At 29.4% G+C, this 24,817-nt stretch overlaps 1 protein-coding gene across 2 annotated transcripts in view; it reads left to right on the top strand.

The window, feature by feature from the left end:
- Window positions 1-24,817, top strand: part of LOC107448832 (gamma-aminobutyric acid type B receptor subunit 2) — a 274,252-nt gene that overhangs the window by 155,433 nt on the left and 94,002 nt on the right. For both annotated transcript variants that reach the window (XM_043051303.2, XM_016064184.3), the window contains exon 3: window positions 23,801-23,968. In XM_043051303.2, the coding sequence (XP_042907237.2) occupies window positions 23,801-23,968 (168 nt within the window). The remainder of the gene's footprint in view (window positions 1-23,800; window positions 23,969-24,817) is intronic.

The following is a 24,817-nucleotide window of genomic DNA, read 5'->3' on the forward strand; positions in this document are numbered from 1 at the left end:
GCAGAGTCGTGGTGGCTCAGGGAATAAAGCGTTTGCCTTCCAATGAGGTGAACCGGGTTCGAAACATTGTGAGACTGGTGGATATAAATTCTGCAGCCGGCTCGCTCCGACCACAGTGCTGACATCAAAATATCCTCAGTGGTATACTGATCATGGTATAGAGTCCCCTTGCTATCAGAATAACCGTGGGTGATTTTCGTGGCCTTACTCTCAATGTTACGCAAATGCATGTTAGCTCCATCAAAAATTTTCGACGAAAGCAAATTTCTCCCAATACTTGATCGAGGAGTTCCCTTGTCTTCTGGATTGGATTCAAAATTACAAGACTACGCCGTTGAATATTAGTAGTCATAAACCCAAAAAATTAGGTCGGCTGTTCAACGATGGTTATAAGATAAAATAGAATACAAATTATAGCGTGATACCCAACTAAAAGTATTACAAAAATAAAATACATTACTCTAATACTGAAAACTTCCTGCGAAACAAAATAAATATCTAACTTCAAATTCTATTAATTTTTTTGCTATCTTCAAGTTACATTTCCCAAACAAAATTCCGCAGAATACATCACCTTGTCAAAACTTGTAAATCAAAATTTAAAAATATTCATCGTTGAATATTTACCGTTCGTGTTGAGAGCCGTTTACTATTCGAAATAAAAATTCGTCTCTTGTATATCACCCAATACAAAATCGGTGTTTGCTATAACTCATATTTTCGTCTCATATTTACGCTCAACTCATATTTCTGAAGAAACGCATCAATGCACACGTCAGTATTTCGGACACTTCCATACATCTTATCCTATCAGGGGCTTCACAGTCAGAACAAATAGAGGGGATTATCTGATGGTTCTTTCATTTATTTTTTTTGNTTTTTTTTTTTTGGGGGGGGGGGGTGAAGCAGGATTTGATGAGATGTAGTTGGAAAAAGGCCTTGCGGTTGACGTCAGATAATCTAGGAAAATAGTGAGATATCGAATCCTCCACTTCAGATTAAAAAAAAATTCAGTTTGTGTTTGTAGATTCAATTTTGTGTTAAGAAATTGGATATAAAAATGATTTGTAATGGAAGCTATCTCATAAACATGGAATTATTTTTAACCTGCAGTTATCTCAATTAGTAACTTTTCTTAAGGAATGTTTATGAGTTTAAACTTTAGAATAGATAGCTTCAAGAATATTATATAATATTCTTCAATATATTGAATTTTCATAATATTTATATAAAGTTACATAGTGTTAAATTTATTTAGCAATTTTATTTAGTTTGAATTAAACATAATTTAATGAAATGCGTGACAAAAAAGCAGTTGTAGTTGCATTCAGATAATCAAGAGAAATAGTGAATAGTTTGAATCTCCTATTTTAGTCAGATATATATTTTAACAGTTGACAAGATTTCATTTTGTGTTAAAAAAATGACATACAAAGAGAGCTTTTGACATTTTGAATATTTCTTCTTTTATTTTTAATTTTAAATGAATTGAATATAAAAAATTCAATTTGCTGGAAAATTAAATAATTCCAAGAGCATTATTACGAGTTTCAATTGTGCATAGAATTGATGGAAAAATATTAATTTAATTATTTAAATCATTTGAGTAAGTATTAAATTAAACAGGGTTTGGTTCGAAAAGCCTTGTGCTTCATGCCAGATGATTCAGACTTGCAGTGAGATATTGAAGCTTTAATTTCAGATAAATACTCATTTTGTTGGTGAGTAAGACTCTATTTCGTGTAAAAATATTTAAGATAAAAAGGATACAAGAGAGGAAAGGATACCTCATAAAAACTGAGTTTTTTTTTAATTATATTGAACTTAATGTTCTTGAGACTTACAACATTTGTGGCAAAAATAAAGGCGTAGAAGCAAGGAAATTTTAACAGTAAAAGTATTTAAATAAACCCTAACAGATATTTTTAAGTATGCTAAGCTTTTAAGGAAGATATTCATATAAATTTCTATTGCTTTTAAGTTTCAATTAAATCTTAATACATAATTATGTTTAAAATTGTATATATTGTTATTTTATGTTTTCGTTAAAACTAAAGAAATCGTTCACTCAGATACGGGCTTGGAAAAAAATGCTTTTTACTTTATTTTGCGTGCAAGTGTAATGCCTCCAATGAGCATTTTTTTTTAAAACCCAACACTATTCATTATTTAATTTCTTATCCAGAAACATTAAATTGATTACAATATGCTGGAAACTGATTACAATATACTTGATTATTTCAACCAAAAACCATTCAATTCATGGCCAACATTCGTTTTTCTATGATTCTCTAGGCTCTTCACTTTATTAAGTGACTTAACATATTTAAAATGATTAGTGACGAAAAGAAAATAATCTAAACTATTATCTAAATTTAGATGAAAATCAAAAAAAAAAAATTTCTTCTGAGGCAAAACTTTCTTGATACCATTAGGATGTCGCACTTTTTTTCTTTTTAAATGCCGGCACAAATTAAATTCGGGAAATAATTGGTGTTATTAATGCCACTCATTAAAAGCGCCGTAAAAGAATTTCTGGTATGAAAAGGAACTGATTTTCGAAATCAGATCCCCGATATACTTAAAATATTTACTTATTTTTGTTCTTATCTTATCCAAAAAGAACTAAAGAATGTTACAGATCAACTAACTGTCACAATCAGTTTTCTTCAACTGGATTCTTTAGTCACAAATAACCTTCAACTGAATATTCCGATCTCGGCATCATTTTTTTTCTATATTGTTTACCTTTCTTATAGATGAAACATTTATTTTTGCTCTGTATTTTTCATTGGAAACAATTGCTTCCTATGAAAAATAAATGTTTTTTCAGTAAGATTTTTTTAAAACTTTTTTTAGTATTATATTTAACTGATTCCCTGATTATCCCGAGTTAATTCGGGTATGTATAGATTGCAAATATTTATTATCCCGAGATAAATCGGATATGTATAGATTGCAAATATTTATTATCCCAAGTTAACTCGGGTATGTATAGATCGCAAATATTTATTATCCCGAGATAACTCGGGTATGTATAGATTGCAAATATTTATTATCCCGAGATAAATCGGATATGTATAGATCGCAAATATTTATTATCCCGAGATAAATCGGGCGTTGCAGAACTTATCAGTTCGTTTCGTTTTATCACGTTTTTACTCGGCCGGAAGCAACAAAAATAATAATAATAAATGTGCTGTGATTGGAAGTTTGCAAAGTTTTGTTTGCGAGTTTTGCTGTTGGATTGTGGGACTGCACACGTGTTTTGTGCTATTTTATGTACGATGGTTGCTGAATTTACATAGAAAAAAGGGTAAAATGATGGCGCATCAGTTCGCTGGTGTTCGGAAAGTATCACTTTGTGTTGTTCCTTGTTTTAAAAACTGTCATACAAAGACTAACATTTAATTTTTTTTATTTTACCCTTGATGACGTGGGATGGTAAACAGATAAAAAAATAAAATGGTTTTTATACATGAAAAAATTAAAATTGCAACTTAAAACTTGTGTATTAGGTTTCGTTTTAGTTCCTTGTATTTATGAATAAAATAAGAAAATATGTTGATTTTTTGCATTTCTTTTTAAAAAAAAATTATTAAGGGAAGCGGTTAAAGGCAGTGTAGGCACGTGATTATCTAAAAGTAGCGATAGGAAACCTGAAAGGACGTAATGTGGGTATCTGGAACCTGATTGGTTGTTGAAACGTGGCTTTTGTTTTCGTTAGCAACTGTTCTTTCCGTTTTATTTCACCAAGCCCGTCAAGCATCAATTCTCCTAAATGATACATTCTATATTCTTGCACAAAGATTCTTTTACAAAGCTTTCGATTCTTTCACTGTATATAGCTTACTTAACACAAAGACAGGCATGATATGCTATTAAGAACTAATTACGCATCGAAGTTGCCAGGTACACAAAACAGGAATATATCACTGTTACAATTAAATACATAAACAAATAATAAATCTCAGTTAAGTGAAAGACTTAGAAGAGAAAAAATAATATTTTAATATATTCGATGCGTTATACCACATTGTTTTTAATTATGTGGAGAAACTTATCTCAACTTTAACTTGACATTTTGTTTATAAACGATAAGGTGGTGCTGACGTCATAAATCACATGTATCCAAACGGATCTTCTTCTTGAAGCGCAAGTGCCCAGTTACCATATTTTACAAAAGGCCATATTTTAATCAATATTAGTTTCTTTAATGAGTATTTCCAATAAAACTGTATTTAACAAAGCATTTTGGTCACAAAACATTTACTTTTATTTTTGAATTAAAAATGTCACAATTAAAAAGGAAAGTAGGAAAAAAGAAAATAATATTTTTTCTAAATGCGATCTGTTTTTTATTCAAAACTAGAAAACAGTTCATTCAAACAAAACAGTTAAATAACCATAAATAAGATGGTATTCAAACTGGTACCTGTGAAAAAAAAAACATTTATTGACTGATTTTTTTCGAATAGGGTTAAATAACCAGAAATTTATCGCACAAACTAAACCCACCCAATGAAGCCATTTAGTTCCTTTGATCTGGTCACATATTATAGCCGAGTGGGCAAACCTATCAATCTCATAACCTAAAGAACACGGATTCAAGACCCAGCGTTGATACCACGATATATCCTTCATTCCCTTCAGCACATGAAGTCCAGTGACCTGCACTCTACTATTTGTGAGCCTGGACTACTAGAATACGATACTCTCTAATTCACGCCTAGATAAAAAAAGCTGTTTTACACAAAAAAATCTAGTATTTCCATACTTGTTGTAAGTAGTAAAAAAACGCATTGTTTTGTATTCTTGGTTTCTTTAACCACATTAGTTGTAAACGGTTTCAAATCCGTATGGGTAAAAATGTTCGATACCGTAAACTTTACAGTTAAATATATGGACACATTGCTGTCGGTCTTTTTACCGACCGTCGGTCTTTTTTTTATAATGAAAATTCTGACACTGCAATTTATTCAAAGGTCTTAATTAAAATATATCTCTCAAAAGATATTTCATAATGGAATTTTTTTTATCTGTTATCATTGAAAACAAAAGCTTATCAGGAATAAGAGAAAGAGCAAAATCATTTTTTTAATCATTCTGCTGTTCACTCATTCGTTTAAAAATAGAAAATTTTTCTCGAGTTAGTGATTTACAGTGTTTTGGTTCAATCATCTTTTCAATTTACGCCTAACCCAATGTTTCTTCCAAAACTTAGTTCTAAGTTTTATTACGGCTGTTGTAAACTATATTACGATTCAGAACAAATAACCATTTAAGACGAAAACCCTCGTAAATGTTTTTCTTTTTTTTCTTAAAATATACTTTGATGCCGAATAAAAATTGTATCATCAGTCATATTCGCCACAAAACTTAATGAATAATTCAAGGGGAAGGGTTTTTTCGTCGATAAACTTTATAGTGCCGTAATAAGATTGAAAAAAAATTTTCTTTTTTTTTTTCCACTAAATTTCCCTCTTTTAAAACAACCCCAATCGACAAGGTGACGTAAAAGTCGTCGACAAATCACTCCCAAATGACGTCCGAGAATCTTGGAGTCTCCAAAGATCATGCATATCTTGGCGCACTAAAAAGACACAATATAAAAGCAATAAAAGAGGTTCGTAAGTATTTTTTGCTGCGAAGCAATGCCAACGATGATAGTTTCTAGCTTTTCTCTGGGGGTATCTGTAAGAACAAATATTTGGTACCATCTTGGCGAACTTGGAAGAAACAATATGGCTATAAAAGTTAGACGTGTTGTTATGGGGCAATTTATTCTTTTTTCAAGGGATTATATATGAGTCGTTAGATACGGTTATAAGCTTTTTCAAATGCACTAAATATTTGAAAACCTTTAAGCAAACTTCTTTAATGAGTTATTCGAAAAGTTATAGCTAGATTAAGTGGTAGTGAAGATTTTAAGGTTGTTTTATGTACATTTTATTCGCATTTAAGAACTTTTGTTGATTCTGTAATCAGTTGAAGAAATATTTTAATTAAATTACGTCCCTTTTTATTCGTTCGATGTATTTGAAAAAGACAGTAAATGTTTAACGATATCAGATAGCACATTGTTTAAATCAGTATAACAAATATTTGAAAAAGTAGATTTAGTGAAATTTCTCTTTAGGAAGTTACTTTTCTTGTATTATCCATTGTATTTTTAATAGCGTCCACAAGTATTTTTAATAGCTTATTTTTATGGATAGTTATAAGAATTATCGCAACATAAGAATAACATATTGTAAGAGCACACATGACATACGTAAAAAGCAACATATGGGCATGCATAAGATGTTACATGTTGTAAGAACTTTCTCAGATTTTGGGATTAAAGAATTTTTAGGAGCTATTTTTTTAAAAATTGATAACGCTAGGGAATATCTTTTTGTTTATGTTGCATGAAATTTTTTACTAAATTTGACATAATTTTGTATCGCTGATTTCAAATCGAGATTAGTTCTTCCCTCCAAGCTACAGTTTTTCTTAAATGGCATTTTTTCTTAAATGACATTTTTAATCTACATTTTGTCGTAACTTACAAGTTTAAAAACATTAAACATAACAGAGTCACATAAATGTTGAGACAAACTTCTGGGGGAATTAGGGCATGCAATCAGGATTAAAATTGCATGGGATTCCAAGCCCAAAAATGTATTTATACGCCACTAGGGGAGCTCGATATTATGAACTGCTCTTTCGTATGCTTCTGAACAGGTCATAATAGAGAAGTGCCCCAAGCCGTCTACGATGACATTACCGGGAATGGATTCTAATGGAATATTAATCTTGATGATGTGCCTTTCCCTAGAAGTTTGCCACAGCATTCGGGCTATTTCTTGTTATATATAACGCCTTTAAGCTTGAGCATTTCGAAATAAAATAGACTGGTAATATAATTTAAAAAAAACTGCAGCTTTAGCTGCAAAACTAATTTTAGATTTGAAATCCCCACAACCGAATTAGGCAAGACCAAATATTTGCGTAAATGCAGCATAATATTTGTTCTTGTTCCCCAGTGTAATGCTAATTTTTAAACATTTACAAATATTTATTGATATTTACCTAGTTAAATGAACAAATTGTAAGGAACATCGGGTATTTTTAATACTTCAACAAGCGATTTGGATACTGGAATCTTCAAATAATCAATTAGTGTGTTTATTAGCATGTAGCTTTTAGTCATTACTTATACAGTCTTTCGTACTAAATTCAACTAGAAAAATGCAGTCAACTAAGCTAACGGTATAATTAAATTTTTGTGACTACAATTTCTTAAACTTTTGTCTCTTTACCTTCATCTTTAAAAAAAATCGAATTATTTTTATAATTTTCATTCATTTCTGAAAAAAAAAACATTATTTTTTAATGGGCAAAAAGAATTTTTGCTAAATTTGGAAAAAAAGAATAGAACTTTCTAAGACAAGTTAAGATACTTGTTAATGTTTGAAATTCTATTTAATAATGTCTATTGCTATATTTATTTAGTAATGGAGATATATTCTTGTAATGGGGAGTACCGAAATAAATTGGAGTTACAATGCGACTTTAGATTTGACTATTAGTAGCAATGTCAATTAATTTTATAGGCTATAATTTTTTTATATTTTTCGATATGTGTTGGACACTGCTATTTTTTTTAAATGCGTATCCTAATTTCAGTATAGTAAGCGTAAAGTACCAATTTCCTGTCTGACCTGAATTACTAGTCATCGCTTATGGGAAATCGATTATTCAAATGTTAACTTCCGTGAAACTACAAAACAGTTTAAATTATCATTCGAATTTCCTACGCTACTAAGGATTATAGGCGTTTAAAATTTTCAAGTGACATTAAAACTCGTTACTCCATTTTATGTTCAACGCATAGAACTGGAAGTATAAATAAAAAAATGTAAATTTCAAATTAGATTTAAGAGGTATTTTATATTTAAAACTGCATTCTTCACATAGTTTAGCATTTTTTCAAATACTTAAAGAGTATTGTCTAATTTCATATTGTTCTACATTTAAGAAAAATAGATATGCAATAATTTTGATGAACACTAAGAATTTTCAAGATATATTTCAGTCTACTCGCATTCAAGAGCGAAGTCAGATTACGATAAACACTACAATGACACATGTGTGTCGCATGTCCATTCTGTTAGGATTGCTGAAAAAATTAATGTACTTTAACTTTGGCTAAAAAGTAAACGGATATAATTTTGTAATTAAAATAAAGCTGTTAAATTAAGCTTTTTTTAATATGCTTTTAATGCTTAATATCATTTTTAAACATGAGTCAAAACAATTTAGTCCTCACTTTTAGAAATATGTTTAGAAAAATAAATTAGCTCTTATGCTTTAACACTAGATTGACCAAGGAAATCATTTTGACTGCTTTTTAATTTCAATTAGAGAAACAATGATGTATATAATGACACAATTTCTTAGAATTTTGTGACTTTGTGTACAACATATAATTTTTTTTATTGTTAATATTTACTAATAACTTGTTATTTAACTTTAAATAGTACAAAAATTAATTTTAAACATATTTTTTTGCACATTAGTTATTCTTTCATGAACCATCCTTTTAACTGCTTTTGGGCAATATAGGTATATACTAAGTTTCAGTCTTTTTAGTGTTAAAAATGTGTCTAGAGTTATAAAAATACCAACTATCAACCAATCAACTTAAGTGTAATATGCTTATGCCTGTTCTTGATTATACCGTTTTAAATTTCTATAAAAAATAAATATGAATTTTCATTGGATTACTTCTATCATAGGAGTTCCTCTACTTTCTCAAGTCTTATTCCATTGACTCATTTCCAATTAGGCAATATATCTTAATTATTGTCCTTCTTTCGTTGAATTCAATGCTAATCAAAATTTATTGTGATTTTTGTAACAAGTAAACCTTTTTTTAATTTAAATTTGATTTTAGGTTTTCATAATTGAGTGTGTGTTAAAAACAAAAATACTAGAAATTTCCCCCCTTTTTTGGGCAGCAGTCGATCTCGTTTATTGCAAGCTGTCATTAAACAAGAATTCGGGTATTAAAATATCAACTGTGAATGTTAGATTTATTGTAAAGAATCTTACATAAAAAATTTTCATTGCGAGTGAAACTTGGATTAAACATATATTTTTTCATAACGTTCTTGAAAGTTATTTTAGTGATATAAAAGCTAATAATATAAAGATAAAAATAAAGTATAAGTTTTAAAAACTGAATAGGGAAGATAAATAAATAATTAATCTAGAGGAATATTAAAGTAGAAGCTATTTTTAGTTGTCCATTAGAAGCTACTATAGCAAGTTTATTACAGGAATTTATTAAATTTCCATTATATTCTAGCATAATTGTGTCCAAGTCCAATTCTCACAGTTCTAGAAATAATTCTTATAAACGAATCCAATTTGCAATTTTCGTTTTCCAGGCTTCATAATCCTTATGCTGACGATTCACGGCGATTTTTTTTCGCGGATCAAGTAATTTTTCTGGAATCGTGTTTATTAAAAATTTTCTAACATTTAAATAACGTGTTTTATTTATTTTTCTTTTTTAAATTTCCTCTATTTTTGAAGCATTTTTCATCGCCATTGATACGTCGATTAGGATCTTAATTCAGATTTTAAAAAAATTGGGAATGCGACCATTTATTTCAGAAAGGGAAAAAAAACTTGGATTCCCTATCAATAAATTTTGGTGAACAGTACTTTGACCATAAAACTATGAATTTGACATTAGTTTGAGGAAGATGTTTTTCGAGTTCTTGATATTTATTTATTGTCATTTGGGGGAAAATTTTGAGAAAATGCTTTACTGTTGTTAAAAATTAAATAAATAAAAATCATGCGATAAATTACGAAACAATCCTTTAAACGTTAATGTTCCAAAAATAGAACATGAACTTTGAGTTTGAATTTAATAAATAATTAAGTAGAAATAATTCTATTTTCATAAAACTAAAATTTACATTATGAAGTATTTTTTGCCTTTCGTTTTCATTATTATTGCTTTTTTTTCTTTTAAGTATTAGAAATTAATGTAGTTTGTAAATTTTTATCCTACTTTTCATACAATTTACCAAATATCCAATTTTTATAAAACGACTTTAAAATTTTAAACTCATAAAATTATTTTAATAACAAATGTTCCATTTTGGAACATTAGCATTTCAAGGGTTCTATATTTAGATTTAATTGATCTAAGTTGGGTGCATTTCATTTAATTGTTATTAGTCTCTTATTCAAAGTAATATTTGAATGAAAAAGAGGGATGAGTTTGTTGAGATTCAACATATTTTGACATGAACTCGCGGGTGGTCGATAGCAGAGTGATAGTGGTGGAACCCGAAGAAACTAATGCGACTTATTCACATGATCAGTGTTTTTTGCCTTTGTTGAAATTCTAATTATTGAAAAGAACTTCTTTCTGATAAGGTGATGGATTTCAAGGTGCTGTAATAGTTTTTTTTTTGCTTTATTTGGCAATAATACAGTAAAAAATTCTACATCTTAGTGGTTTGTCAATGTGTTACCAATAGGAGTATTAAAATAAATTCTCGCTATTGATAATTTTTAATTTCTGATTCTTTCGATTTATTTTATTTCTGTGATAAGCCTTCTGCCAAAAAGTGTGTTAAATAAGAGCAAGTCCTTTTTCTTTTCATTTGTCTCATTTACAAATTTTGCTTACTTTTAGCTCCATACTTAAGAGATGGATAACGATGCAATAAAAAATGAGCTTAAATGCTAATTAGAGCCAGCCGAACCAGAAGTTTTAATTTCTTCTGAAAACACCCAAAGATTGAATCCAGTTAGCATATCTTATATACTAGTGAATGGATGTTTAATAATTGTAGTGGTAGCTACGCCACAATACTCCCCCACCGAAATTTTAGAAGGAATAGAATTCGATGAACGAATATCACTAGTTGCCATATTTACGAAAAACCGAGAGAGCTGTGTTCAATTCTCCGGATTTTGAGCGCTTTTGGTGAGAGCTTTATTAAGTTTACCGAGGTTTAAGAGTTTGTCAAGAGAGTTGTATTAAGTTCAAGGTTGCGTGTGTGTTCTCTCCCGTGCTCCGAGTGTGTACAAGATCCCGTTGTGTGTAAATGAGACTGAGACGAAGTCACATGAGGAGGACGATGATGCAGCCACAGACAGCAAGTCAACTGTTCAATATGGACCATTCATCGAAGTGAGCGTAACTTTCGATGTAGGTGAATTCAGATCACGTCCACAGGTCACCAATGTGGGGAGAGTAGTTAGCAACCATGCCAACCTTAATCAAAAGGTACCCCAATATTAAATCGAGTTATCATGTCTTATATGCTAGTGAATTGACGCTTAATAATCGTAAAGGTAGTTACTCCACAATTTGTTACGTTTCTTCCAACTCTTATCTGTTTGATGAACTGTGTTACAGAAGATCCAATATCACCGCAGTATATCTTAAACACTGAGTTGAGATAAGACGTTGGAAAATTATAAGTTTACTACCTGAAATTTGTATAGATTTCTCTGTGCAAAAACAATATCAGATAAATAAAATTGTATGCTGTATCTTGTATAGTGCGTAATTTTATTTTGTTATATCGCTTACAACACTTATCTGTAATGAACTGGGTGGCTCAAAATCTGCAAATTTCATTGAATCGTTTTTCTTATACACTAATGAAAATTAGGATGACACTTTTAGAAAATAATAAGTTCACTATCTGATATTTAAATATATTTCTCTGTACAGAAATAACACCAATTGTTTAAAAATATTGACACGTTTAAATCTTTTGTTCTTTATTATTTAAGCATAAAAAATTCTATATTTGAAACACATGCAAACGAATAATTATGAAAATAGATTTCAAATTGTACACAACCTGCCATTAAAGTATGTTAAACAAAAAGATGGCATTTTCTTTCCGCATGTTTCTTTAAACATATTGAATTATAAATTTACAAAGCTTTTACGAAAAAGGATTCTATAAATATTTCGCTAAAAAATCTTTACAATATTTCCTCTTTACCTAAAAAAATATATTATAAAAATCTGATTTGCTTAATTGTTTTTCAGCAGCTTCTTACAAGGTACATGACATATTTATGGTATTTAACACTCTGGCATATTAAAACACAATTCTATGTTAATATTAAAACGCAATGGTTTTTAGTAGTAAACATATTTTTATTTTATATTTCTATCATAATAATAAGAAGCACATTTTTTATTAAAAATATAAAGAAGAGTTTGAATACAATTTATTAATTAGAAACAATACCTCTTAAAGTTTTGCTTTTCTTAGTTTCATTGACATTATTAAGATTTGATGAAAATTATTTTTAAATGCTTTGTATATCTGAACAGAGAAGTTCTATTACTGCCATTAGAAAAGTAAAACTTATTTATATCCCATTATTTTTAGGAGGGAAATATCAATTTATTCAGTGCTGTGCTGTAATCAGAGATTTTCAGCGTCCTCTTTCTAAAACTGACAAAAAACAAAAACAAAAAATTAAAAAGAGTAAAAAAATATAATTTGTATGCAAAATTTTTGCATTTCTATCCCCTAGCTAAATATAATTAAACGTTGCATAAGTAATTTTTTCTGTAAAAACGGATAAACGATGCAATGGAAACTAAATAAAAAATCAGCCTTATTATTTCATAGGACTTTCTTTTATGTATGTTTGAAGAAGAAGAAAAAATTCATCTGTCTCATTACCATAAACTTCGTAAAATAATTTGGTATATTCTGTTGAAGTTATGATATTAGAAAAAAAATAAAACTTTTATTTTCTGTAATGGGTTTCAAATTCTGTTTAAAAAGAAAGGGAGCAAAATGCATGCATATATTTAACTCATAAAGCTAGGGTTGTTGAAGTTAAATTTGTCGAACTAATTTTTATATTCAGTTTCAAGAAAATTATTTTGCACATTTTTTCCTATTACATTGTTTTCTAAACATAATATGAATAATTTTCAAAAATTGAAAAGAAAATTATTTTTTTTTCATAATGTATGAAATAGAAAGGCTATATTTTTGGAATTTATGCATAGCCTTAAAACATCTTTTTAATTTGATGTCGAAATTTTTAATTTAGTTTACAGTTCATAAGTTGTTTTTTCTGTTATAAGTAAAACATGCATACAGTACCTAATATTATTTCTTAATTATAATTAGCATCAAGAATTAAAGTAAAAAATGTAATCAAAATATAAACATATTCGGTAAGAAATAGCTTTAATTAGTGTATTTTAAATGAACTTTATGGTGCCGGGATAGCCTGGTTTGCAGGGTGCTGGACTCACGCTCGTGAGAATGGGAGTTCAAATCCAGCAGGCTGAAGACTCCTCGTGTAGTAATTGGTGACTGGTGCTTTTTAAAGTTTTCGGGTCACAACGTCCTCCATGTTCCCGTCACAAATTGTAACTCCGGGGGTACTGAATGAGAAATAGATTGTTCTCTGGTTGAGGTTAAAATTACGATCAGTGGGTGAATGAATGGGTCCGCCCTGTAAACGGGTGTGACAAAAATCGAATTCTTGGCCGTAGATGGCTCCACTGGAAAACAAAAACAATCCCCCCCTGCTTAAATGGTCGACGACGACAACAACAAATGAACTTCATAAAAACTTGAATTTGTGTAAAGTATAAATTTGAACAGATAGAGTTAATAGCATTAATGATACATTGAAAAATTTAGAATACTACTGTTTTTACAAAATTTTAAAAGTTTATTTCTTTAAAAAAATTTTTTTACTGCGAAACTAAAAAAGCCGCAGAGAAAAAATCAGTTTATGAAGAGAACTGTAGTAATTTTGTAATATTTTTACAATATTATTGAATCAGTTTAAATAATTGCAGTTTACAATAACAATTATTTAAGTCAGGAGTTTTACGTTAATGTATATTTCGGGTAAAAGAAAAAAAGTCAAACTTTAAAAATCGAATATCCACTGTATCGAAAAAGGTATTGGAGTAATCCCAGCATAGTTTGTAGAGATAAATAAAATGAAGTGTAGTTTAAAAAAACTACATTCCTAGGTAACTTTTTACATATCTCCTTTAAAAGTTTTCTGCCAATTTATATCAACAGAGCTTTCTTCCATCTTGTTGGCCTTTCAGCTATTTAAAAAAAACATTTCCATCTCTTTGAGTATTTGACACATGTTTTTCTCTTCTCGACTTTTAAAAAACATGTAATCAATAATTTACCGTGCTTACGATTGTGGATAAATTACACGCAATCTTTTAAGATCGATTTTTTCAAACAAAAAAAAATTTTTTATAATGATTCAACGCTTATTTATATTATAAAAATCATTATAAATGCTGCTTTCAAAATTGGGTTTTCGAACGCAAACTTAAGAGATTAACCTATACTCCTAATTAAAATTCCGTAGTTGTAAGTTGTTTAGTTTCACATACATCACCAGACGCACACGGATTCTCTTTCATTTCACGTAGGGATGTGTTTTCAGCCGATTGCTGAGCACATACATTTTAAATTGCAGTATTTTACTTTCTTCTTTCTTAATGTTTAGACTCCAGAATGTTTATCATAGAAGCAAAGTGCTTTAAAACAGTCCCAATCATTATAAATATACAATACATTTTATATCAATTCTGAAGAATAAGCAGCTGTTTTACTTCAGAATGACTTGTGTTCAAAGTTTTACTTAAAAAAACATTATGAAAGTTAAAGATGATATTTGGTAAAGAAAATAAAGTTCAAAGTAGCGTTAATAAAAATGTTCCAGTATATATTTACAGATCTATGCAGTCATACACACTGTTTGTAACTATCTTAAGTCACGCGAAAGAACCATCTACCGGGACTAGAAAAATTTTGCAAACTTTTTGGCTGATATCTATAGTATGGAAGGAAAAGTTTCTATCTCGAAAAGACGTGAATATTAAAATCGATGGCATATCATTCACTATAATTTAGTGGCTTTCAAAAAGGAGCAAGAAAAAAAAAGGAATTCCGATAAATTGTTCTATTTTATTCTAAATTCTTAAAGCTTAGCAGAGAAAGAAAATTTCTTCCAATGATACCTTATGTATATTATATAAAACATTTGTTGCTCTTTTTTATTTTTAAATTCCGGAATTTAATATTCACATTTATTTTTATCGAAAATAATTTTTATTACTTTAACAGTATACATTAGAGCAAAGAGTGCACTTTCACATCACTTATTAGCATAGACATTTTACGAAAAGGTAGTATGTAAAATTTAATAAACACTTTTATTTTATGGAGAAAATTTGAAACGATATTTTACCGACATCTTGCGCATTTAAAGAGATATTTTTAGTAAAGGAATATTGTGAGGAAACTAAAAAGATATGATGCTGTGCGCAAAATGTTTATTCAATAGATTTTTTTAAAATGTCTTTATTTATTATTGGACTATTTCTTGTGCAATTAGCTTCTTTATGTGGTTCGCAAATTTATACAGCCATTTCTAGTGTGGTTCGCTAAATTAAACAGCCATTTCTAGTCTGGTTCGCTAATTTATACAGCCATTTCTAGTGTGGTTCGCTAATTTATACAGTACCACTTCTAGCATAGTTCGTGAATGATTCAGTCTTGTTTTCCTTAGCCGGATCTCATGAAAAAAGAAATTTGATGCCAGCAATTAATGATTATATTACCGTGAATGATCAAAATCAAGAGGATGTCGACTTTCACCGGTGAATGTCAACTATCACAAAGTTGCTTAGGTGAATGTCAGATATATATGTTATATCCGACTTTGTCTTAATTTATTCGTTGTTATTATTGTATTTATTCGATATTTTAAGATCTACTAGGGATAGATAAGGAGATACGTCAGAGTTCGGAAATGTATACTGGGAAGTGGCACTTGATCTTAAAAAACATTGATGTAAGGCATACCGGTCAAATATATATCGGGCAGCTGCACTTAACTAGACCTAATATATATTTCGAACATTCACCAAAGCGACTATGTGATTGTCAATATTTATCACTGGAAGTCTACAACCGCCCATTTCTGTCATTCACAGTAACAAGTACTTTGATTGGTAAAATACCAGAGATAAATTCAAAATGATTTGCTAGAAGCTAATTTTGACCATCTCAACATCTGACCAACTAACCATCTGACCATCTTAACCAACAGTGATTTGTTTTAAACAAAATATCCTTCTACTCATGGTAAACAGACATATCCTCTTCCCCAGACGACCGTCTACTACATCTCTGAGATCCCATCATCAACTATTCTACTTTGTTCTTGCTCTTTCCTCGTTTCTAACATTATAACTATCTCCTTCAGAGCTTTTCTGATGTTGGTAATCCTTCATATTCTCACCCTTCAACATGCATAACATATTTCAAACATTTAAAATAAAATATATTTTCTTATTTAAATCTTTTCCAATAAATAAAAATAATTAATATAATCTGTGACATTTTTATACCCCAACCTTGAATTGAGTGCAAAATAAAATCTATTTTCGGAGATTCCCTCTACATTTAACACATTAGGATAGAATTCAAAATATGGTTGCTAATGTTTTGGATTCGTTGAAATTTGTTATTATTTTTTACACTTTCTTCACCGCCAACACATTTGAATGCGTAGGGCTAAGACAAAGAGCCTTGGCATTAATTTTAATAAATTAATAACCAATACATGGATTCCTTAACTTTCCTTGGCGAAAACTATGCTAACGTACACATGACACTTGCATTTTTGATTTCTTGGGTGACGGAGGTGTCCCGTGGGGCTTAGCCCTGCAGCCCCCACCCTTTGGGCCAATTTCCAATTTTATTAATTTATATGGACACAAAATTTAATATTTTTTTTTTTACTTTGGAGCTTCGCTTGATTTCAGATTTCTGAAATAAAATATTTTTATAATTTATCGAAACTATTTCTTCATTAAGGCAGTTCCTATTGTTTAATATCTAGAATTAAATACGAACGTTTGGAAATACACCAATAAACTTCTATAACGGAATCTCTACATAATTATTCAACTACATCAACAGACCAAATTATTCTTGACTCCTAACAGATTTTACGGTGTATTCTTTAAAATCCTTATAATTCGCTTCATTTTAGTAAGTTCGTAAGTTAGGAAGCATGTTTTTTTGGTGTAGTTTCTCCGTTGTATATTGCCATTTTTAGAATATTTCGCTTCTTTGCATAACGCAACTTCTAGTGCAGTTCATTTCATTGTAGAATGCCACTTATAGTCTGATTTGCTACTTTATACAGTGTCACACTTCTAGCATGTTTTGCTTCTTTTTTGTGAAAAATTTCTAGAACAGATTGCTTTGTTGTAGAGATCAGTTTCTAGTGTACTTCGCATTTTTTAGTGGGCAATATCAACTGCTGTTTGTTTCGTTGTAGAGTTATATTTCTAGTGCAGTTTGCTTCTTTGGAGTGAACTTACAACTGTGTCGAAATAATTTTAGATATTATTCAGATAAAAGTTCATACTTTCAAGACCATTTGAATCCCTATTTAGAGCTCATCAGTATATGAAGGAATAGGCTTTGTTTAAATATTATGAAAGAATAGTCACAAATGATTAAATGTTGTAATGAGTTCATAATTTTTAGAGGTTTCTAAGTTAAATAGTCGCTCAGGCAATGCTGTATAGCTTCAAGTTTGCATCTCATGATATCAGGAGGTGGGTAGAGATGCCGAATATTTTCATAAAAGGTTAAAAAAAATTGAAAATATCCAGTTTTATCAAGTATATATTCAGGTATATATAAAATATCAAGCATAGAGTTATTTCACTTGGTATTTTATCAATTCATGTTCGATAATTTAAGTAGCTAACATTCACTAAATTTTTGTTTTCGAGTGAAAAAAAATATTTTAGCACTTTAAAGTTTATAGATATGCTGATAGACACTTGGATGACAACAGATGTTCTTAGTTATATTTGAATTAAATTGTAACGATTTTCTTAGCATAATGCAACATAAATTGTTAATTAAAAAATTATTTCTTTCTTACAAAAGTAAACACTGAATTCAAGTATAAACTCAAAGCATTTGAATCATCTTGCTGCTCATAATAATTATCTATACTGTTTAAACATACAACTGAAACAATGAAAAAAATTCAAATTTTTATTTTTATTTATAAAATATAAAAATAAAGCTCATAACTTTTCGATAAGTCGCATAAGAATTTTATCTCTAGTGACAAAAGTGTCTCAACATTTTATTACAATAGACAAAATATATTTTTATTCTTCTTTTGTCTAAAGAGAAAAATAAATTGTTAAGTTTCGGACCAATGGTAGGCGAGTTCCCTTTTTTTAGATCCATCTGACATATTTGAAACGGAAAATAAAATTTAAGGGCATCAGATACATTTATTTCTACTACAAATTTGTGATTCGAATTCATGATGAGACGCCAATATTAAGAATTTATATTCCTGGGTGAGAGACTAGTACGATATTTCATCTTTTGGCGGAAAAAAAAATAGAGAGTGTGGTAGAGAGTTATTGATACTGCTCGCTCTTATGTTTCAGTGTAATGTGTATTTGAATTGCGAAACTTGTATCATAAAAACATATCATAGCAAATGGGCTTCGTTTATGTCCATCACAGACAATTTTGATGGGTGTAGAGTTTTGATGTAAAGTTATTGCGTTTATGACTCTTCTTTTGTTTGCAATTTTCATTTTCTATTGCAATTGTTTCTGCATCAGACTTGCGGCAGTTTTCCAAATTTAATACCTTTTTATTTCTTATATTTGTTTATTTCGTTTTTAATCTTCTATCCATTTTTTAACATATCTGCGCCGTTTAGTGAATTATTTACAGTACTTTAAATGCCAGTGAAAAATATATTGTGGATGAAATTTATTGATAATGTCTTTCCTATACTTCTAAATTGATCTCCCTATTGATCTTCAGAAGCTCTATGCTGATATGCAACAACATAGAAAAATTCCAAAATCTGTCTGCAGATAATATATTTTGTGTTCGAATGTTGCGTTTGGTTAGTTCGCTAGTTTAATGCAAAATTGTTTCATACTACAATGCATGATAAAATTAAGTGCACTGTAATAAAAAAAATATTTAAAACAAATTAACTAACACTTAATTTAAAAAAAAACTTAACTAATGAATATGAAAGATGAACTGTTAAGACAGAAGGGGAAAAATCAATTTTTATTCCAGGGTTTAAAAAAAAAATTTCGGTTGAATCGATGATCAACGCCATTCGTCGTAATTCAACACACACTGTAAAAAAAATCATAGAAAGAATTCGGTCAGTGTCTAACAAAAAGTGTGTAAGACACCGACTGTAAAAATAAATGATGACCATAAAGTCATCTAGACCATAAAAATAAAGTCTTATCCGTAAGTTTTTCATCGTGAAAAATGGTCTAATGACAGTAAATTAAAATTATGGTTTTAAAAGTTATCTTTAGTTCGAGTTAAGACTTTGTTTGTCGAATCAAATTGAACCGCAGTCTAGTGCTACCATCTGTAGGGCAGTAAAGGAGTAGGAGTTGGGGTTTACAAATGAAGAGAGCTTCGAAAGAGAGGCTCCTTGTTGTCTTCTAGGATCAAATTTAGGACCTTTGAGTTTGTTGCCTGACGTTGTAACCGATATGGAAAAAGGTGTGCACCACCGTATTAAGTCGATTGTAACTACCACAATAGGAAGTTGTTTGAAGTCCAATTAAATAATTAGCATAGACGAAGTTATAGGCATAGTTTTGTTTATGAAATAGTTATAAGTTAGTATAAATTCGGATAAGTAAAATATTTTTATTTATAATTTATTCTTACACTTTCTTTCATGATAACTTAAATTTAAAGTATATTTTCTTTAAGAAAAAAGAACAACAATCAAATATATATTTAATTTAAGACACATATTTGAAATTAATTGTGATTATTTTTTAAACTTTTAAATTAGATTTTTGTAGTATTATTTGGATACAAATTTTAAACTAAATAAGCAAAGTAACTCATTTAAAAGCTTTAGATGCTACAAAGTTATAAAACAATTACATTAATGTCGCAATGATCAGTATACCTCTGAGGATATTTTGATGTCAGCACTATAGTCGGTGCGAGCCGGGTGCAGAATTTGTATCGACCAGTCTCACTATGACTGGTACCCGGTTCAACTCATTGAGAGGCGAGCACTCTATCCCATAAGCCACCACAGCTTTTTTGCTGATGTTCGTTATCAGCAGGAGTATAGAACTCTTTTCTTAAAAACTGGCCGTATGAACTAAAGGCCAACTTTCCGAATTTTTGTAAAATCGCATATTTTTTCTAAATTATTAATAACAGTAAAACTAACACTCAAATTTATACTATTATGTTATGTTGATGATTATATCAGTATATTGTGAAAAGTTTTATGTAATATAGAATGTCTCGTTCTTTTTGGTAATTATTAAACTTTCTTAAATATTTTTAATTAAATGGAAAGAATGTTTTGATCCTAATCGTACATAATTTTGAGAAAATTCGCAATATGTATAACTTTTTACCTATAAACCTTCATTTATTAATGCTAATAAATTCACTAATTTATGAAATAAATTGACATAACTGATTAATAATTTATTTAATTTATTAATTCATATGCTATGAAGAAATATAATAGATTAAAAAATAGAGATAATAAAACATTTGTTATTTAAGTATACAAATCAAAATGAAATGCAATAAAATTCTTTTTGGTTATGTTTAAGCAAATAAATGCAAGAAATTCAGTATACTTTGATGAGCGGAATGGCAACATTGTCAACCCAATATATCCACTAACTTAACAAAACTGAGTATAAGCAAAAGAAATAAATTTCATTAATTAAATTTCCTTCTTATCAAAATCATAACTTTACACACTTCTGTCAATGAAGATAAAATTGCTTCCTTTTAAGTAAATATATTTATTAGAAGTTTGATAAACTACCTGTCTTCCAACTTTCATTGTTACAAAGGAAGTAGTTTATCACATATTTTGACAGTTGTTTCATTTAAAGACAGTTTTTGATAAAAGTGGTGAAAGTTTGCAAAATATATCTCTTTTTTTTTTAAAAAAAAAAGAAAAGGAATAAATTTATTCTCCAATAAAGAGAGTATAAATATTTTGATAACAAGTGCTGTAATAAGATGCATTGCTTTCATTTAATATAAGTTTCAAACAGTAAATATTAATAACAAACGTTATTGTAAGAACCAATATGACAAGTTTATTACTTATAGCATTGAAGAATCAGTTTTGTTTTTAAACCAGGGGGTTCAGAAATCAGTTTCCATACATAAATCGTAAAAATGTTTTACGTGTACTGTATCTATCAATTTCTTTTGATGAAAAGAATTTTTTTTCTGGTTCATTAAATTAGAATATTATTACAATAATAATTGCTAATGATGATGATTAATGATTCTGATGTTGTTGTTTCTAATCCCAGATGGTTTAAGTAATTAATGCAGTAATTATATTATTATACACTTAAAGCGAGATCGATATCGATGTAGCATTTACAAATGCATTAACCTTACTTATATATCTCTGAATTTATACAATACATTATTTTACGAAACAGTCTCTATTATCCAAAGTTAAAATAAACTCAGACTTCTAAGATCAAAATCAATAGAGAACCATTGTTTCCACTTTTACGACATTGTAGCAATCTCAACGAGAATGTTACCAAGGAAGAATGCAATTCAACAGACGCCACCCCCACACCATCATTCCACTTACAACTCGCCCCAGTTCACTCCCCTTAAAATTCCCTACCATCTTAAAACACGTGACATACTCTAGACTCAAAGTACACAAAGGAACAGGAATTTCTAAATTACAGGGAAAATTTCACCCCGTCTACTCTCACGGCAGGGATGTATTTTCCAAAGAGGGATTCTTGGGACTAACGTTCACTATCTTTGGCGATGAGAAAGAATGATGAAGATAGATTAAAGTCAAAACGTCAGCCAGAGCTTGGTGGCTCTATATAACTAATGAGATCTCTTTGGCGAGATCCTGTGTTGCGGCTTTCCGCATGTTCGGTGTGGTGTGTTTAGTGCATGGTACGTTGTTGGGGATTCAAGCAATCTATTAAAAGTGATGATACTATCAACATCCGAATTCTGCTTTACTTTAATGTACTACACTGTATAATCTAATGAGTATGTAAGAGATTTAGTTTAGATTGTATCGAAATCAACAAATTAATTATAAGATTAAATTAAGAGCAACGCTGATGTAGAAATGAAAGGAAATGTATTTACTTATTCCACACCAAAAATAAATTGTTAAATTTTTTTAAGAGATTAAATGATATTTAAAAGTGTAACTTATTTAACTTTTAAGCAACCTTAATGACGTACATTTTACAAAACACAATTAATTATTAAATGCCTATAATATAAAAAATGTAAAGCACTGTTGCCAATGGTTTAATGGTCAAACTGTCATTAGTTATTTGAAACTTGAAATATTGAGAAAGCTGATGAAAACAAAGTTAGTAAGAGCTTTTTACTCAGATAAGACGCCTCCTTCGAAAATTTAAAGGAACTGCTGAGTCCTTATGAGTTGAAACAAATTCCGAAGAGAAAAAACAAATAATTGTCGTAGTTTCTATAATATTACATAAAGCATCTTGTTTTAGGGACGAAAAACATCATTCTCATGATGATCTTTCAGCATACATAGATAAATTGTATTTAAGTAAATAATGCATATTTTTCCTCAATTTCACTTGATTTCCGTAGTGTGAGTAATTAAATGATATCTATTCCAGTCAAACTCGTTAAAATAAGTCATGATATCTTCTTTCTAACTAACTTCTTCTTTGTACTGTCCAGTAACAAAAAATCGCTGTGTGTGAGCTTATTTTAACGAGTTTGACTGGAATAGATATCATTTAATTAATATAAGTCATGAATATGATGATATGACATGACCAAATAAGTCATGATATCTTCTTTCTAACTAACTTCTCCCTTGTACTGTCCAGTAACAAAAAAATCGCTGTGCGTGAGCTTATTTTAACGAGTTTGACTGGAATAGATATCATTTAATTACTCACAATACGGAAATCAAGTGAAATTGAAGAAAAATATGCATTATTTACTTAAATACAATTTATCTATGCATGCTGAAAGATCATCATGAGAATGATGTTTTTCGCCCCTAAAACAAGGTGCTTTATGTAATATTATAAAATGTCAAAAAGTCAAAAAACCAAATAATAAAAGTTTTTTTTTAAAAATATTTTCTTTAAATATTTTTAAAAATATTTCATTTTAAGAATTTTCTTCTTTTCTTTTTATTAATCTTTATTACATTATTTTTCATGTTTTATCTATATTTTTAATTTATTTGATGAGTTCTATATGCTTGCAGTTCATGCGCAGTAAATAAAATTTCTTAATTTTCTTCGTTTTTTTCCTCTTTTCTTTTTATCCTTTTAGTCTTTATTGTGCTCTCACTCTCTCTGCATATATCTATATATTCATATCTTTTACAATTTAGTCAGTATATATGAACTTTCATGATTTTTTCCTGAACCCGTTTTTTACGAGCACTCGATAATAACGAGCAAATTTTGTGATCCTTTCGTGCTCGTTATAGCGAGTTTGACGTAGAAGCTAGTATATGCTTTATTACATATTTCCTGATAATATTAGACTGTAATTACAGACATTAAAAAGTTATTTCTGATTGTTAATACGAAATTTTATGTTATTTTCATTTACTCTAAGGAAATAAATATGTTTTAAAATGAGTTTAATTTTTCTTTCAGTTAACCTATGCTGATACACATCCTATGTATACTAGAGAAAATTATCCAAATTTTTTCCGTGTTGTGCCTAGCGAAACTGCTTTCAATCCTGCAAGAGTTTCTCTCCTAAGGCATTATAATTGGAGTAGAGTAGGAACTTTGTATCAAAATTCCCCCAGATATGATTTGGTAAGTATACGTGCCATAGAAAATGTTCGCAATTTGGTTATTCAATATCCATTAAAGTTTCACTAGCATTCACAGATCCAAATCACCCACTGGTTTAATTTTTTAACCATCTATTAAACGCATTTCAAGCTTTTGTTCAAAATGAACTTACAGATCTGAAATACTTTAGATAATTTAAAAATTTTACAAATTATTTTACAAATTATTTTTAAAAAAATATTGGAAAAAAATTGTGTCTTCTACCACTCTGATAATAAGATCATTAAGGAATTAAAAACCATAGAGCTGTTATAAATGTCCTTCCAGTGAAATAGAAGCAGCTCAAAAAAATCCCTTAAAACTGGGCGAGCAATTAAAACAAAAAGTTCTAAACAGCTGCAAACATTCAGGTACCTTCTTCTTTGCAAGCGGTCAAAAAATTTTCTACTTAAGTTTGTATAAGGAAGAATAGAAATCTCGTAACTAAAAAAACATAAATCAACTATCTCGCAAAAAACATAAGAATCTTGTAACTAAAATCTTGTGCCGAAGCATGCGCAATGCCGTCTATTGGGAGAAATATGTGAAAGAAAGTGGTTATTTGAAAGATAAAGAATTTAAACAATGGTGGTCAATATTTTGATGTAAAATAAATTATAACCTTCCATTATCTCTAAACTCGACACAAAGAGATTTTTCGGGAAAAAAATATTATATTAAAAGGTTGAAATATCAATTACATTTGGTGGAAGTTAAAATGGAAACATTCCCCTTCAATCGCTCTTAACGGTAGCTTTCCTGCATTACACCTTTAGCGCCTGAAGTGAGGGAATACAACTCAGCATTGATCCTACGGGAAATTTCCCTTCT

The sequence above is a fragment of the Parasteatoda tepidariorum genome, chromosome 2 (genome assembly GCF_043381705.1).
Source record: "Parasteatoda tepidariorum isolate YZ-2023 chromosome 2, CAS_Ptep_4.0, whole genome shotgun sequence".
In the NCBI taxonomy this organism is placed as follows: domain Eukaryota; kingdom Metazoa; phylum Arthropoda; class Arachnida; order Araneae; family Theridiidae; genus Parasteatoda; species Parasteatoda tepidariorum.